Source organism: Plasmopara halstedii, assembly GCF_900000015.1.
Source record: "Plasmopara halstedii genome assembly, contig: Scaffold_816, whole genome shotgun sequence".
Lineage (NCBI taxonomy): Eukaryota > Oomycota > Peronosporomycetes > Peronosporales > Peronosporaceae > Plasmopara > Plasmopara halstedii.
This window is the reverse complement of record NW_020187732.1, coordinates 2139553-2154654: the sequence shown is the minus strand read 5'-3', so window position 1 is coordinate 2154654 and position 15102 is coordinate 2139553. Positions and strand designations below refer to the sequence as shown.

Below are 15102 nucleotides of genomic sequence, written 5' to 3'. Positions count from 1 at the left end.
AAAAAAAAAAAAATCCGTTGAGAAAGTCGTGACTGCCTTGAGTGTCCAACTTGAGCGCAAAGAAGTTCGGGATGGAGATGAACACACTAGACTTGTGGCAGAATGTATCAAAGGGGGTGTTGAAGAGAAAGTTGCTTCAAACCTGAGTGTTGACACGCTACGACAAATAAAAAAAGGCATTGACAAGAAAAAAAAGCTTGCGGATGACAAAATAATAGCTGACAAAAGCACACCGTTTGGAATGTACGATCATCAAAAAGGTGGAGCCATGCCATCGAAAGGCTCAATCACCGGTCGCGAAAATGACCAGACTTATGGGGAAGACAAAGATGGCCGGGTGCTTTCGGCTGCTTTTACGGTCAAAGTAGAACCAGACGGCTCTTTCAAGTTTTTGATGGTTTCTCCCTCAGGTGAAAACGCTAACTTGCCTATCCCTCCCAAGGGGGGAGTTGCCATTGGCGAGACTCCAGCTAAAGCAGCGAAGCGTGAAACTCTTGAAGAATCAGGTGTACGTTAACATTTTGATCGAATCACATTGTTGTTGTACTAATTTGTGATACTGCAGCAAGAAGTTCAGCTAATACGTGGACTTCATGAGTTTGATTTCACAAAAAAAGTAGATAAAAAGATTGTCACGTCTCATGTTCATTTTTTCCTCGCGGCGCACATTGGCAGTGCTCCTACGTTTGCTGAAAATATGCGAGAAGTTTACTGGGTAAGGACTCAGAACATGACATTTTCAGCTACATTTATTTCTCATAGCATGTTTTCTTCACAATACCAACAGATCGGCCCAAAAGATTTCTTTTTGATACTTAAAAACGGAAAGCCACCCATGTCAACCTTTGCCGAAACACTCGAAGCTCAAGCTGAAGGCTTTAAAGGTACGGAGAATCCGCTCTCTCTGTTCAATGAAAAGTTCCTCACTTTAGAAGAATGACGAGCAAGTATTCACTGTGTGTTTCTCGCATCTCCTAAATAAATATTTCAAGGTTGTGCATTTTTCTCGTGCTTAATAATTAAATCAAATTGGTTTTCAGTTGAGAATGTCATGTGCTTTAAATTTAAAGTCGAATATAAGGGAGCAGTAAACCTGCAACATGCATGAAAGGGACAATATATCACAGCCGCGATTTAAAGTGTGATTTTGGAGTAGAAGAACAACTGAATGAGCTAAATAATATTGTGTCAGTACGTCATGTATTGAAAAATACTGACGCTTTAGGTGGATAGTCTAGGGTATTTCTAACTGAAGATTTAGGAATGATGTTTTAGTAAACTTTAGAAAATTTTGTGAAAAGACAATCGTACATCTGATTCGATAATCAGGTCAAAATAGAACAGATTTTTGTGCAATTGATAAGCTGAAATCTAGAACCTTTCTAAAATGATATAGACATCTACTCGTTTGAGTTTGAAGTTGATGCACGAAATAAAACACAATTCAACTACAATTATCGATTGGGAGAAAGGTTGGCAGGTGAGAGATCGGCAGGTAAGTTTGTTTCCTGCAAGCGTCAAGCAAAAAAGCTGACAGAACCGATGGAAACCCCGATGGATGCGTGTAGACTAACAAAATGATTAATGATCGGTATGTACAAGTTTAGTCTCAACCCTATCACTCTCAATTTCATCTCAGTTTGCTGGCCTCGCTTATGATCAATAAATGTTTTTGTGCGTTGACGAGAAAAGACAATGTAGAATATTAAGTGTTTCATCCCGCTTACGTATACAATGTGTTAGTTTGTATAGCCGTCGTGGCAACAGAATAATTGTGTATTGCTTGCTTGAACTAAGTGCAGTGTAGATATCTTTTTGCGGAACAATTTCAGGTTCCACGCGCTGGGAAACACGAACTTGTGCAGGCAGCTTTTCTTGCGGGTGAGAAATATGGCTACCCGTTCCAATTGGTAGTACTTATCATTTATTCGACGGCTGAGACTAGACAAACTGTTTTCTCTGGGGCAACAAGACAAGTTTGACACGCTATTGATTTATTTTTATGGAAGTGATGATATATCAGCGCAAGGACCGGAAGTTTCAATCGGTGACCTGTACTGGTGTAACACCCTCTAGAGTGCTTCAAGCAGTTGTCGTCGAGTGCACAACAAGCTTTCACTATGATAATTTATATAAAAGGATCGCCCCTTCGGCTTCAAAAACAAAAAATCGTTTTTATCTGATTGCAAACTTCACGCAAGGAGACAGCGAACCAAACGACAGTTGGTTCAGAACGTCCAAATCAAAAGCAATCTTGACACTGGAGGTGTGGAAAGGAGGGTGTCGTGAGTACCACCCCACAAGGCCTCTGTCTACGCTCAGGATTTTTGCTCACCCATCAAGGGAACAGAGTATTAGCGGAATGTGTTTAAAGCTGAAAACTATATTGTTACTATGTTGACAATTTTTTGTGGAAGGTTGTACAATTAGCATATTTGTGGGCGGATTCCGAGCAACTGCGGCTTGCACCGAGATCGTCCACTCCCACCTAAAGTCTTAGAAGATGCGCTATGTATATGGCATACAATCTACGTCATGTTGAAGTACAAGAGATGAAAGATTCGCAAGCGCACCAGACTCAGCCATTTTGCAAAGATAATCAGAAAGTTCTTAGCTGCCAAACAACATCGCGGTATTCACACGTGTTGAACATATCATGGCAATAATACACATCTGGACCCTTTAAACGGCCTAAGCTTTCTTTTGTGAGGTGAGATGGGTCAATCGTTCAAGCTGGAGGAATCAAGAAGTCCCTTGCATATTTTGGTAGGTGCAGGACTGTCTACTGAGAAAATAAGAGTTGATTGCGCTTCGATGCGGACGAGGTATTGACCCGAAAGAAAGCGAGTATAATTAAAAGAGATGGATACAACAACCCAGGATTGTGGGATGTTAACATCAATGCTCGACGCTTTATGGAGCCTTAAGCAGTTCTAGCAAATTTTGTAGTGCTGTGAGGATATTTAGGACGTGCAAGTGTCAGAAATAATAGACACTACGCGGGTGCAGTCAAGAAGCTGAATACAAATACGATACTCGTGCGTCATCGCAGTATAACACTTGTGACTGTGTCGAAAGTATCCTCTCGGTAAAATCTGAGCAGTGTGACATTGAAGAACGCAGGCTTGTGTCTGACCTTTTGTAAATGCGATATCATATGGGGAGCTTGAACAGCGTGGACCAGGATCTCTAAATGAGCAAGCAGTCTTGCATCTTATTAAATTTATAGTGAGTCATAAAACTGCCTTTGCTAGATGACAGAAGCGCTTTGGTGTGGGCATAAAGCGACGACCGCTTTGGTGCTGAAGATTAAATTGGAGTCTCTCTTCATCATCCCTTTCTTATTTAAGTCTTCTCCTAGACTTTCTTCTTCGACGTATTACTGCTGCTTTGAAATGGCTTGCTTTGAGAGATCTTTCCGTCTCCCTCCAAGAGGATGATTTTCGCGGGATTTGCCCGCGAAAAGTACTCGAAGACCGTGAGCGTGTAGTCTAAGCAACTGTATTAGCGTGACGGATCTAAAGCGGTCAGAGTCTTCTTCTTCTTCTGGCCGAGACGCCGCTCGTTGTAGAAGTTGATGATGTCATTGGCCCGCTTTATTGTTCGCTCCAGCTGCACGTCCATTTCTTTGACTTGTTTCGCAAGCCCAGACGGCCGTCTATGAGCCCCGCTTTAAAGACCTTGTTTGTCAGTAAGAAACCCGGGACGAGTTCCCAGTAGTCTGCAAAGCTGCCCGGTTATGATTCTCGCAAAGTGCCACCAGCAGTTGCTTCTTTATCAAAGACGTTTCTTCTTTGGCAAGCAAATGCGTCGAGTTAAGCCTTCGCAGCCGTCTCATATTGTCCACAAACACCTTACAGATCTCAATAAAGACTGCTTCATATACCTTCAGGATCCCATGAATCCTAGAATTCTCTAGAGTTTTCTGGCAGCAATGCTGACAAAGATGAAGCAAACTGTCTTGGCCTTCTTTGCTTCAACGCCCAAAGCTATCAAAACACTAGCGGGCGTCTTCAAGCAGCCCGAGAGCGTACGAGATGAAGCCTAGCTTTCCTTTGCGAATGTGGCCTTGCAGTACTATACAAAGCTGCTGGTGGTTGCTGTTGCTGCTACTGGGGCCGTTCTTCTTCATGAGCAAGCTTCATATGAGACTCTGCTAGCGAGTTTTACGCATAGGAAGCCATTTACGCCTCTTTCGTTTCTTTGAAATAGTGTGTAAGAGTTCCGCAAGCTGACCACCTCGTTTTTATATATCTTTATAGCCAGAGGAATACCATCGTGCTCGCAGCCGCACCGGCTACACTTCTGACATGTGCCACATCTAGAAACCTTACAAATGCATGCAAATGATTGCCCTAGCGTATTGTTGTTGGCGCTACCAGGCAGTCGAGCAACAGCAGCTTTCCTTCCCTAATGTCTGGCAGCAGCACTATTGAGTCGGGGAGATAATACGATTGTGCGAAGGAAAGATGCACTGATCGCCGCCCACGATGCGAAAAAATCTGAGTCAGTGACGAAGACGCACAACATGAGAACTGCGTTATTTAATAATGGATAAATTTTACGCTTAATCGCTCATTCGTCACTTTCATGACTGTTAAATCATACACATCTTCTCAAATAAGTGCAGTGATCAACCGGTGCGAAAGCCCACAATGAATCCTGCAGCAAATCCACTAATAGCGGGCAGACCAGATTCCGACGCTCTCATTGCTAATTTATAATCCTTAGTGTCAACCACGCCGTTCTATAAATATGATAGCGAGATATATAAGTGACAAGCTCACACGACAGCAAACCACTTCACTCAATACCTTAGCAAGATCAAAAAGCTTCTTGACATCACGCTCCAATTTCTTGCAGTTGACGCTGAAGTATCCAGAGTAGTTTGCATATTGCAAAAGCATGAATAGTGAAATAATAGCCACGGCGCCTATCTTGGACACTTTCTTCAGTGCAAATCCTATAAACGTGCCCATGCAGAAGCCCCAGGCAATCTGCCCGCCTTTGCCTGCGACCAGAAATTCCTCCACCCGCTTTCGCTCATTGTTATTTTCAGATAGAAATGCAGCAAGCTGCGCAATGGCAACAATAGACAACTCCTTTAATTTCTTCTTGGTCCGTTCAACTGTGTCCTCGTCGTCTTCGTTACTAGACGCGCACGTCGTGAGATGCTGTTTTTCCAAGAGCCCCAGAGCACCAAAACCTGAGATTGCCACAGCCGCAGAATTCCAGTAATTCAGGACATTAGCATTAGATCGTTCGTAAATGCATTGCTCGCGTTGCAACTCAAGGTTTCTGGTGCGTACGTGTACCTTGGTTAGAATTATGAGTTGTCTTTGCATGTGAGCGAGCTTAAATCCTACCTAAAGTGCAAGATTACTGCGGCGTTGCGCTGTGCATCCTTTGCATGAAACTTGAGCGGTATAGTACGCGTCCGCCTAAGGGTCGTTAGAAGATTGTTGTTACGAATTAGAGCGCTGCTCACGAGGGTACACAGCATGTTTTAAACTCGAACATGTACAAATTTGTCAATTACTATTGACAAATATAATATATGGAAGTCGCAACTCCATGTAAGGAATACATATATAACTAGTAAAAGAATTCAAACCACCTGTTAGTGATGCTATAAAAAAAAAGCCTGCCTAAGAGATTTGAGTTATTGAACCTTCGACGTTTGACTTGCCACATAGATCGCACAATTATGTATGAATCTAACAAACATGCTTCGAACAAATAGCAAAGTTTAATTAAGCTGCTTTGCATCTCGTATTGGCATCATGTAAGAAAAATACGTCTCTTGAGGTTTTAACTTTTGTAGACGCTGGACTACCAAGTTTACTTGACGATAAAGGACGCTCGTAAATCATTATAGATGTCAATGCTCAAGTATCTGTCATTTCAGCAAAGGTCCGGATTTCGAGCTGCATGTTTGTGGGTTGGGGTAATAAGCTTAGAATTTGGTTGAAGAAGGATATCACACTATTGTATTAGTCTTAAATTTACGAGAACGCCCGAGTCCAAGACCACCTGAATCACTGCTGTGAAGCTACATGCTACAGTAGCAAAACCGAATCTTCGGTGGGCAACGAGCCGATCAGCTCATTTAAATATGGTAGTGGTAGAGATAGCTCGGCTGATAGACGTGCGTTGATTCTTGCCACTGAACATTCATGGTTTTCCCCGGTGCAATCATATCACTATGAAACTGGAGCTCTTTTACACGCTCGACTCGTTCATGTGCTGATTGAGACTGTATGGTGGGCCCCGATCCGTTAATTTTGGTGGCTCAACAACTATTTTTGGTGATCTCATCAAATAGCATCCAAGAGCCATATTACGAAAAAACGCTCGATACAGCAAGTGGACGAGAGCGAATAATTTTAGTACGTCACATTGAGGCGGTCACGACCGCGTCCATACATTTCTAGCAGACGATTGACAAACAACCATGGAAAAAGCTTCACGATGTGCAGGCTGCGGATGCGAAAACACTGATGGTTGAACATCAAAACTTATAATGTTTACAGTTTTATGAAATTTTATGGAATATTGTCGAGTATTCGTGAAGTTGATGCGTGTTGGACCTCGCGACTCAAGCAAATTATTCGTTGCACTTTCGAAAAATGCATCGAATTTATTGTACAAAGTCTTATGAAAACATGACATAGTTATTAAACATAGCTCACAAAATAGAACCTCCTTGGGTTCTCAAAAGGGACGCAATCATAGTGGTTAGACTGCGACATGCGCCGTCTGCCTTTCATGCGTCTTGTCACATCTACAGATCAACCTCGTTAGTCCTATAGTGATTTTCGTGTTGCACGGATGATTGAGTACGTTGAGGTTGCAAGCCACGAAGGGGTGGTCGATTGTCATAGGTCATGCTGACATTTGACGGAGTCTCATGAGAATAATGACGACTGTCGTGCACCTTTGGAGTTGCGTTATCACCCAACAAAGCCAACGAGCCACCCAGACTTTGATTTACATTACCATAATATTGTGGCTCACCACCTAGAGCAAAAAACGTCTCGGAGCCTTCTCGAGCGTTCGTTGTCTGGATAGTGACCGTCTTGTCATCTTTTGAAGTGCCATCACGCTTTAGTTTCCACGTTCGGTAGAAAATATACACCTGGCGAATCATCAGACACAAGAGCACAAGCACTTGAAGTCCTACAATAGCAAAGGCAACACCTTCGCGCAGATCATCAGGAATACTCTCCGTGAAACTCGTGGCACTGGATAATAAAAAGAAACTCAAAAATAGCGCCGAGATTTTGATAATGATGACAAAGCTTGACGTCTTTTGCACAAATGCTGTTGGATACGGCTGTTTGATCTCGAGGTACAACAAAAACGCAATGTGAAGCACAATAAGTACGACAATCTGCCATAGTCCTTCGATCCAGATCATGCCAGTTGTCATGCCACACAGCAATGCTAAAAGCAACTTTGGGGCAAAAAAGAATCGCCCTTCAAAGCTGTGTTCATCATACAACGGACCATATCGATTGTGAAACTTCTTGTCAAAATGATCTTTCGTACCCAAATCTCGCAATTCATCTTCGTTATTCTTGATAACAATTACTCCGTACAAGATGGTCCCAAAAGCAAGACAAAGCAATGTGAGGATGGCCAAGAAAAAACTTACATCAAGAGAGTTGCGGTCAATACAATAGCAAATCTGGTACATGGCTGTCGCGCCGACCACATACTCTGAAAGAATCAGAATCATCATCAAGACGCCAATCGCCTTATCAAGCCATTTTAAGCTAAAAGTTGGAAAGTCTTTGACGACAAAGTAACATACACTCATCGCAAGCATGTACATTCCAAACACGATGGCCACCATACAGGCAATTCCCGCAACAGCCACGTAGAAAAGCATGCCAGCGTCGACGCCAATCAAAGCTGCGTACTTTTCCATGCCTTGTACATTTGCAGACGAGTTTGAATGGGATACACCGCTCATACTTCCAGCAGTTTCCAGCCGACGTGACGAATTTTCGCTCGAGTCGTCGGCTGATATGTTCACTTTGCCAAAGGGTAGAAACGTAAAGGACGCAGGTGCCATTTTTTTCCCCATATTTTCCATAAAACGTGGTCGGGCGTCAACGTTCATTTGAGTGAGCATAATGGAAAATTGGCAGATGTCCACAGCTGCCATAGTGATTCCAACACTGGCAGCAGCCGAGACACCCGACGCGACACTGGCTGAAGTGCCGCCGACAATTCCACTGGCAACCGACATGACACCACCAGCAACGACCGACACAGTTGCAGCACTACTACCGATCGTGGTCGAAGCGATTCCAACTTTGTCAACAGGGGACTTTTTTTTGCCGTCGGGCCAGTGGTTTGCGTCTTCGAGACCTTTGTTTGCAGGCACAGAGTAGTGTGCAGCCGACGATGTCGATGTATCAGTAGATGTCATTGAAGAGTCAATTACACCAGCGCATTGACAAGCCCCAAAGGATTCGTCGGAAGTGTAGTCGCATTCGGTCACTGCAGCAAATGTGAGGTTAGAAAACGGCTGTTGCACAACATCAATGACGGATAAGGCTGCCTCTTTGCTTGCTAAGCTCATGAGCGTGATGAAGTCTAGATTGGCGTAGATATCCGAGTTGATCCCGTCCGACGCAGTGTAGTCCCATGTACCATTATGACAAGCCGGAAAGCGACAAACCGACATGCACGTGGCCAAGTCGAAAATAGCGGTACCCGACGATGTACCAGAATAAATCGAGCACTCAGTAGATGCAGCGGCAGACATTACATCAAGCTCAGTACCTCCACACGTGAGCCCCATCTTCGACCAAGATTCATAAAATGTCGAGTCGCAGCTGAACTCGATAGTTATGGCTGAAAGAGTGTTGTTGGTAGTGACGACATCATCTGTCGTATCGGGCGTGTTTACCGACTCGGTCAGATCTGTCGAATCCATCGTAGAAGTAGTCGGTGTCTTCGTCGTGCTATTCGTAATAGTATCAACAGACGGTGGACTCTTCGTCGTCGGGGAAGACGTAGTCGTTGTAGCTGGAATTGTGGTAGGAGCTACCGACGTACTATTTGATTTCGGTGCTTCGAGAGGAACTGTGGGTGCGTCATCGGCACTTTCATTTGACGCGTTGACGGGAGATCTTGCAGCAGTTATATTTCTACTAGATCCTACCGTCGAATTACCAGCACTACCGGCAGCTATCGTTGTCTCACCAGCGTCAACAAGCAGACGACGACCATCGTCAGACCCTGATGACGGTGGCGTAGAGGTACTATTTGTCGCTGTCGACTGCTTGATCGAATCATTCGTTGACGAAGAATTTTTTGCTGCTGAAGATTGAGGCACGTCTTTTGTCTCGCTTATCTTGTCACTCGAGTCATTTGAAGTGTCTGACGACGTCGTTGTTGAGGGAGTCTTGGTAGTCGGCGTGGGGGTCTGACTCGGCGACTTCGTCGTTTCAGACCGCGGTGTCGATGGTTTCAAACTGTCTTCTGACGAGTCTCCTGTTGTCGCACTTGTCGATTCTGTGTCGGAGGAGCTGCTTGTGCTGTCGGAGTCGGTACTATTTTTTTCATAATCGATGTCGGACCCATCGGTAACAGTGCGACTCACTTCGTTAGACTGTTCAATCTCATCGTCTAAGTCGCTGTCGGGAGTTGTGGTGGGAGACATAGTAATGGCAAGACTGGTCGGTAAATTCGTCCCTGTAGGCATCGAATATCGGAATACACATGAGACCGAACCGGCTGACAAACCATCGCTACCTGATGACGATGACATCCACGTCGTCGTGGTCTTTTGCGCCACTGAGACCGACAACACGACGGCGCTGACAATTGATATTGAACAGATGCGCATTATGTCAAGGAGTGATGTTCAGCCTAGAAAGAATTTACACTCTGCACGAAAGCTGCAACTGATTCCGCACAGGTTGCAATACTCTGATATCCTTATCCTGTCGTTTTCAGGAAGTACACTGTACACAAACACACACGCAGTCACTAGAGTTTGAGCGGCTACCGTAATTCTCTAGTGGCGCCTTTGCAAAATGGCGTAATTGCCAGATTGGTAGGAGAGCCAGCGTTGGTAGAGGAGAGTGTTTGTACGATGGGCGTATAATCTGTAGGAGTAGGGAAACACTGGCTCCAACACTGCAAGAAGAAAGTTGCTACTTTACGGTCGGTTGCCAAGTGAGAGAAATTTATATGTCAGACTTGAAGGCCACCCCTTATGCTTTGTCACATTAAAAATTACTACTTGAAAGATGCATTGCTGAATGAACATGGTGTCACTATGAGCTTGAGCACGCAAATAAAAGTGATAGAAGATTGACGGTCACGCTCCAAACATGATCGAGGAATTTATAGACATCTGATTTCATGGGCCTACCGCGTGCTGGCAACAGTTGGTTGCTACGGTGTTTTGTGAAATTAAAGCAATTTTCACTATCGAGAAGCTGATGGTTAAGCCATTGGAAAAAAAAACTTACACATTTCTTAAACAAAAAAGTATATATTAGCAATGAGCAAGAAATTGTATTTCTGAAACTCCATACACAGGTGTCAATTCCAGCCGTAAAAGGTGTTTTTGAGAGAAGCTTTTGTGTGACCTAGCCCTACCACAGTGTGCAAGATCGCAAGTAAGGCGATGTTGCTGTTCATTAAGTCTCCAAATTTTTTAAACAACACTACTTCATTTCACGATAATCTGATGTAGTGGACATCAAATCTTAAAATTACGTTCGATCTTCCATATTATCTAACCAAAATGTAACCTCGTGACAGTCAATTCATCAACGACAAAATCGTCGCAACAGACGTGCGTCAACATCGTTGATTTGTATTTTGAGTATCTCAACGAATTGTGGGTAGTCATATTTTAGCAAATTTGGTCATCAATACTATTCGACTTAAAATAGGCGTAACCATTTTTGTGGTGAAGATGCAAGCTACCAATAAAACTTCTCATGAAGATAAATTCGTGCCAAAGCACAATCATCTAGGTCGGATAGAAACGATCATGAGTTGAAGAAAAAGCATATTTAAATTTGATGGTGTGCTGTAGGCACAATCGCCGAGCGACCGACAATTTTTAAAAGAGTAACGATGTAAGGAGCCGCCCAAGGGGTTGTGCAACCGGTATGATCCGACCGCATTCCTGCATATCGTGTAGGTAGCTCACAGGCATGCCCTGCTAAAGACATTTAAAGCAACGACAGTTTTTCTTTTTAATACACCAGCTACAAAAGACAAAGCCTACTTTTAATCCTTGCATCAAGCGTTCGATTCGAGCTTCTCTTCAAGTCCTCTCTTCCGTTTCGCCTGACCCACCGCATTTCCTTCGCGCGCCTCTGCTTCCTTCGCCAATATAAGCTTCTGTGAATAAGGTTGAACATCTACAGCTTTTGTAAGAGCAAGTCTCAGCATTGCTTTGACTCATCAAGAAGCTTGAAGACATGTTGGGCATCGTAAAAGTGATAGACATTCAGAAGATTTTATAACGAAAATTACCAAGAGAAAACGTTCGTTGATTTCCCAACACGACAAAATTTTGTATGCGCTATTTTTTTCTCGCACACTCTTCCGACACGAGGGCATCGACTTTCCCAAGCTCGCTACCATTTTCTGATGAGGACCAGTCGTCGACTGAATTAGGAGTGGCCATATCGTTTGCTTGACAATTGACTTGTGCTTCTGCTGCAAGGAGCCTGGCCATTGCCTGGCTGACTGCTGCAAATAATACACAGCAGAGTGCGCCATTTTACAAACAGTCGTAGCTCGTTTTAAGCTAATCAGAGTTGCTTTGCCGTATCGTGGACGAGGGAGCCAAATCGAAGTAGTCGTTGAAAGTTTCCGATGAATACGATGGCATGCATTCTCATCAAAACGTACCCCTCTGTTCTCAATGTATGATAATAAACGAGAATTCAATCTAGATTTTTATTCGTAGCGGCGCCAAATAGAACATCATGCGCCCAGTTCTTGTGGCACAACTTGTCGATATGACTAGATAAGTGCCGAGTGATTTGTCTGTACATTCGTAGCGCGAATAAAACAATGAAAATGCATTTTCTAGCAACACCTTCAAGATGTTGCACTAATCAAGTTGGAGGCGTCTCGGGCCTTAACATGATCCACTTCCAAGGCTAATTCTATAATCAATTGGCATACTACTGTGATGAGCTTTGCGAAGGAGTGTGCATATATATTTGAGAACACTTCAAGCATACAGCAAGATAAAACCTGGAAGAAGGTGCAAAGAGCTATAATACTGTCGATGCTACGAGAATGGCACCGAGACTCAAGCCGCCTCCGAGTTTACAGGATGGGCATACGTAGACATTAATCACATGGAAATAAAGACGCCTATTGAACTTGAAAAGATTTTGTGCTACCGCAGTCGATCCTGCTGACATGTTTCCGTCGAAAGCCCTCAGCCGATTCACGATATCCAATACGGAGTGGCATGAAAGCCCGGTGCGACTCCCAAGAATAGCATTCTTTTTGTCTCTTTTTGTGAAGAGGAGATACTTCACCTGATCTGCTTTTGAAAAGCTGGTTTGTATTTAACTGAATTGAGCAATTTTGGCGTTATCTACCCATCAACAAATCGAACAATGTATCTATTATCTAGTAAATGCAACGTGATGTGGCCACGATCCTGCTGCTGCCTACCGAAGACATATTCGATCTTCTATATTCGATTCATAGCCAATTGAATACCATCAGATAAGGATGACATCACTGGAACGTTTCGCCAAAGGTCTAGATGGACTCAAACACATGACTGATCCGTAAACACCTCTCGTTGTCGTTGTATACTTAAGCGACATTCACATTCTCTTTCGATCCGTTCCTCAACATGACGACGACTTGCGTCGCTAACAAGCTGTGTGCACGCCCTGATTAGTGCGACTTCGTCTAATTGTCGGTTGACGTTCTAGGTCACCCCGTATCGTCTACACGAGCATAATACGTGCGATTGCTGAGTGGCTCGACGCCAAAATTTTCAACGGTGTCTAGGTACTCTCGTCGCTTTATCAAATTATTTACAGGCTAGTCTTAGCGCGACAATAAGTATGACGTCGAGTGGAATCCTTAACGACGGATTTTTAGTGTATAAAGTTATTCCGAACAACGCGTCTGTCATCAGATTTGAACAGCCATTAGTCTGTCGATGCAGCTCCTTAACTGCCGCGATTTAAAATAAATAGCGTTTACGAGCAAAACCGGCCAGCGTCAAAAAAATGATTGCGATTTGCGTATATATTGGCAACGTGAAGACCTAACAAGGCTGGCACTGATCCCTCCAACATCTCCATGCGTTCGGTCGACTTGCACGACGGTAGATCTTTGGCATCCTTTGACTCCAAGCGTCATCGTCGCTGAATGGCTCAAAATGACCTGGAATATGCGCTATCGTGTCCCCTACATCTTTTCTAAAGCAGGGGAAGGAAAATCTACAATCGCCGAACACTTTATGTTCTGTATTATTGTATACCTCCGAGCAACGACGCGAGACAAGGTGATCATAGTGCGTGTAAAGCGGATTCGAGCAGCTAGCTTTGTCGAGGGCCCGACAAGAGTATGTCAAGTGCAGATGCCAATCCACGCATCCGCCCGTCTGTCCGTCATTTTGTAATAAGAAAAAAGCTGTATTAGAAGACTAATGCATGTTCAGACATTAACGTTGTTGAAAGTACAAGCCTGCTATGCAGTGAGTGAAGCAGAAGTGCAACCTGAAATCACGCCAGCAATTATCTCAAACTGCCCGCATGTGCGCATGGCTGCAGCCGCCAAGAAAAACGAAATTTCTGCGGCTTTGAAAGCTTCGTGGATTTGCTCTTCCGCATCGATTGATGCTTTTCGAGAATTAAACGTTTTCGTGGGTTGTGTACACCTTGCTTAATTTCCTGAAGCGGGGACCGACAAGACTCGTCGATGTAGATGTCATATTGAGCGAATTAGACTTTGCTCAAAGAATATTTGCACTCGGTCTTCTCGATGCCTATGAATGTACTTATGTAGCTACCGATTAGATCTCGAGCTTGGAACAATGTTGAATCTAATTGCATAGTGGTAGCGCACACCCTGTCATCCTGCACAAACCCAAGGGTTCTGATTGCATAAGGTGTAGAGTTATACGCCAGGATAATGCTGCCAAATTGGACAAAACTTTTGGACGTTCTCGGGTGAGGTCAAACCTTCTACTTTACCAAGGTATGGTTGTGACGCGTCGATCCGCAAGCCTTTCCATACGAAGGAGGCATAGTCGTGCCTATCGAGCAGTGACAACAATTCTCGCGTAATTAGCTCCTTCGGGCATTCAACTTCTTAAAGGAGGGTGTTGTGTTCATTTTCACTCGCGTCCATAAAGTCGCCGTCCGACTTTCGGGCGCATCTCAGAGGTGCGTAACAGATCAAAATACCAAAGACACCTCAAGCGCTTTAGAAGCAGTCCGCCGATTTGAATCATAAATTCTATCATTTATATGGGTCAGTTGAGGTGTTAATTGTGTCCGATAATACGCTCCTTGTCCGGACGGCTCACAAGTGATGGAAACCAATACACCTTAACTAATCAAGCAAAAGCACGTCATGTTCTCGCACCCACTTGCGCAGTCAAGAGTGTAGCTTAAGATCTTCTCGATTACGATTGTGAATCAGTTTCATTGTGGCAAGGGTTCTAGAAGACTGCATAAATGGTGTGCAAGCAACTTACTGCATTTGATACACCTACGGTTAACTAGTCATATTTTATTCTGTCCTAAGTATTTGCATGTTGTTTCTGCATGTCTTGGCTCACAGCGACGCTCATAATGCTCGATTCTTCGCAATTTGTTTAGATATCTGTATCCTTTATACGGATAGCCGGGCTAATAGATGCTTGCCCTACCAAGATTGGAGCCGCTATAGGAAGAATAAGGCCAGACACGAAAAAGCCGTCATACACTGAAAAGGTCAATAGAAGCTCATTCGAAAACCTTTGATAGCATGGAATGCCGTCTCCCTACTGCGCACAATCGCCATCTAGCATTTTTTCTGGGTGTATTTTCAGTGGGGCTGCCGTAGCTTTGCGCTTTGAGAAAGCGTAAC

The 15102-nt window shown here is 43.9% G+C and overlaps 6 protein-coding genes across 6 annotated transcripts in view; 3 read left to right on the top strand and 3 right to left on the bottom strand.

Moving 5' to 3' along the window:
- PHALS_14384 (NUDIX hydrolase domain-like) overlaps positions 1-1573 on the top strand; it is a gene marked incomplete at both ends in the record, with an annotated part of 1608 nt that extends 35 nt beyond the window's left edge. Inside the window, 5 exons of the mRNA XM_024730189.1 lie at positions 1-508; positions 566-715; positions 788-884; positions 1397-1495; positions 1569-1573. The exon at positions 1-508 is cut by the window's left edge and continues 35 nt beyond it. Of these exons, the coding sequence (XP_024580491.1) occupies positions 1-508; positions 566-715; positions 788-884; positions 1397-1495; positions 1569-1573 (859 nt within the window). The remainder of the gene's footprint in view (positions 509-565; positions 716-787; positions 885-1396; positions 1496-1568) is intronic.
- PHALS_14776 (uncharacterized protein) lies at positions 1572-2433 on the top strand. Its single transcript, XM_024730188.2, has one exon. It carries the CDS (start codon positions 2003-2005, stop codon positions 2399-2401), a length of 399 nt encoding a protein of 132 aa, XP_024580490.1. The 5' UTR covers positions 1572-2002; the 3' UTR covers positions 2402-2433.
- Positions 2434-4633: 2200 nt separating this feature from the next.
- Positions 4634-5503, bottom strand: PHALS_14383 (Predicted membrane protein; the record flags this gene model as incomplete). Its single annotated transcript, XM_024730187.1, has 3 exons — positions 4634-4747; positions 4815-5298; positions 5367-5503. 3 exons carry the CDS (start codon positions 5501-5503, stop codon positions 4634-4636), a joined length of 735 nt encoding a protein of 244 aa, XP_024580489.1.
- Positions 5504-5934: 431 nt separating this feature from the next.
- Positions 5935-6781, bottom strand: PHALS_14775 (uncharacterized protein). The gene has a single exon (XM_036407600.1). The coding sequence runs from the start codon at positions 6670-6672 to the stop codon at positions 6409-6411; it is 264 nt and encodes an 87-aa protein (XP_036263288.1). The 5' UTR covers positions 6673-6781; the 3' UTR covers positions 5935-6408.
- A 3-nt stretch (positions 6782-6784) lies between these two features.
- Positions 6785-9679, bottom strand: PHALS_14382 (TRP-like family; the record flags this gene model as incomplete). Its single annotated transcript, XM_024730185.1, has 1 exon — positions 6785-9679. The coding sequence occupies one exon, from the start codon at positions 9677-9679 to the stop codon at positions 6785-6787; it is 2895 nt and encodes a 964-aa protein (XP_024580487.1).
- A 2863-nt stretch (positions 9680-12542) lies between these two features.
- PHALS_14777 (uncharacterized protein) lies at positions 12543-14845 on the top strand. Its single transcript, XM_036407599.1, has one exon. It carries the CDS (start codon positions 13676-13678, stop codon positions 13913-13915), a length of 240 nt encoding a protein of 79 aa, XP_036263287.1. The 5' UTR covers positions 12543-13675; the 3' UTR covers positions 13916-14845.
- Positions 14846-15102: the final 257 nt, after the last annotated feature.

Bases quoted from the DNA above. Each gene is read 5' to 3' on its own strand.
- PHALS_14776 (XM_024730188.2), top strand. From the start codon at position 2,003: ATGGAAGTGATGATATATCAGCGCAAGGACCGGAAGTTTCAATCGGTG.
- PHALS_14775 (XM_036407600.1), bottom strand. From the start codon at position 6,672: ATGTCATGTTTTCATAAGACTTTGTACAATAAATTCGATGCATTTTTC.
- PHALS_14777 (XM_036407599.1), top strand. From the start codon at position 13,676: ATGCATGTTCAGACATTAACGTTGTTGAAAGTACAAGCCTGCTATGCA.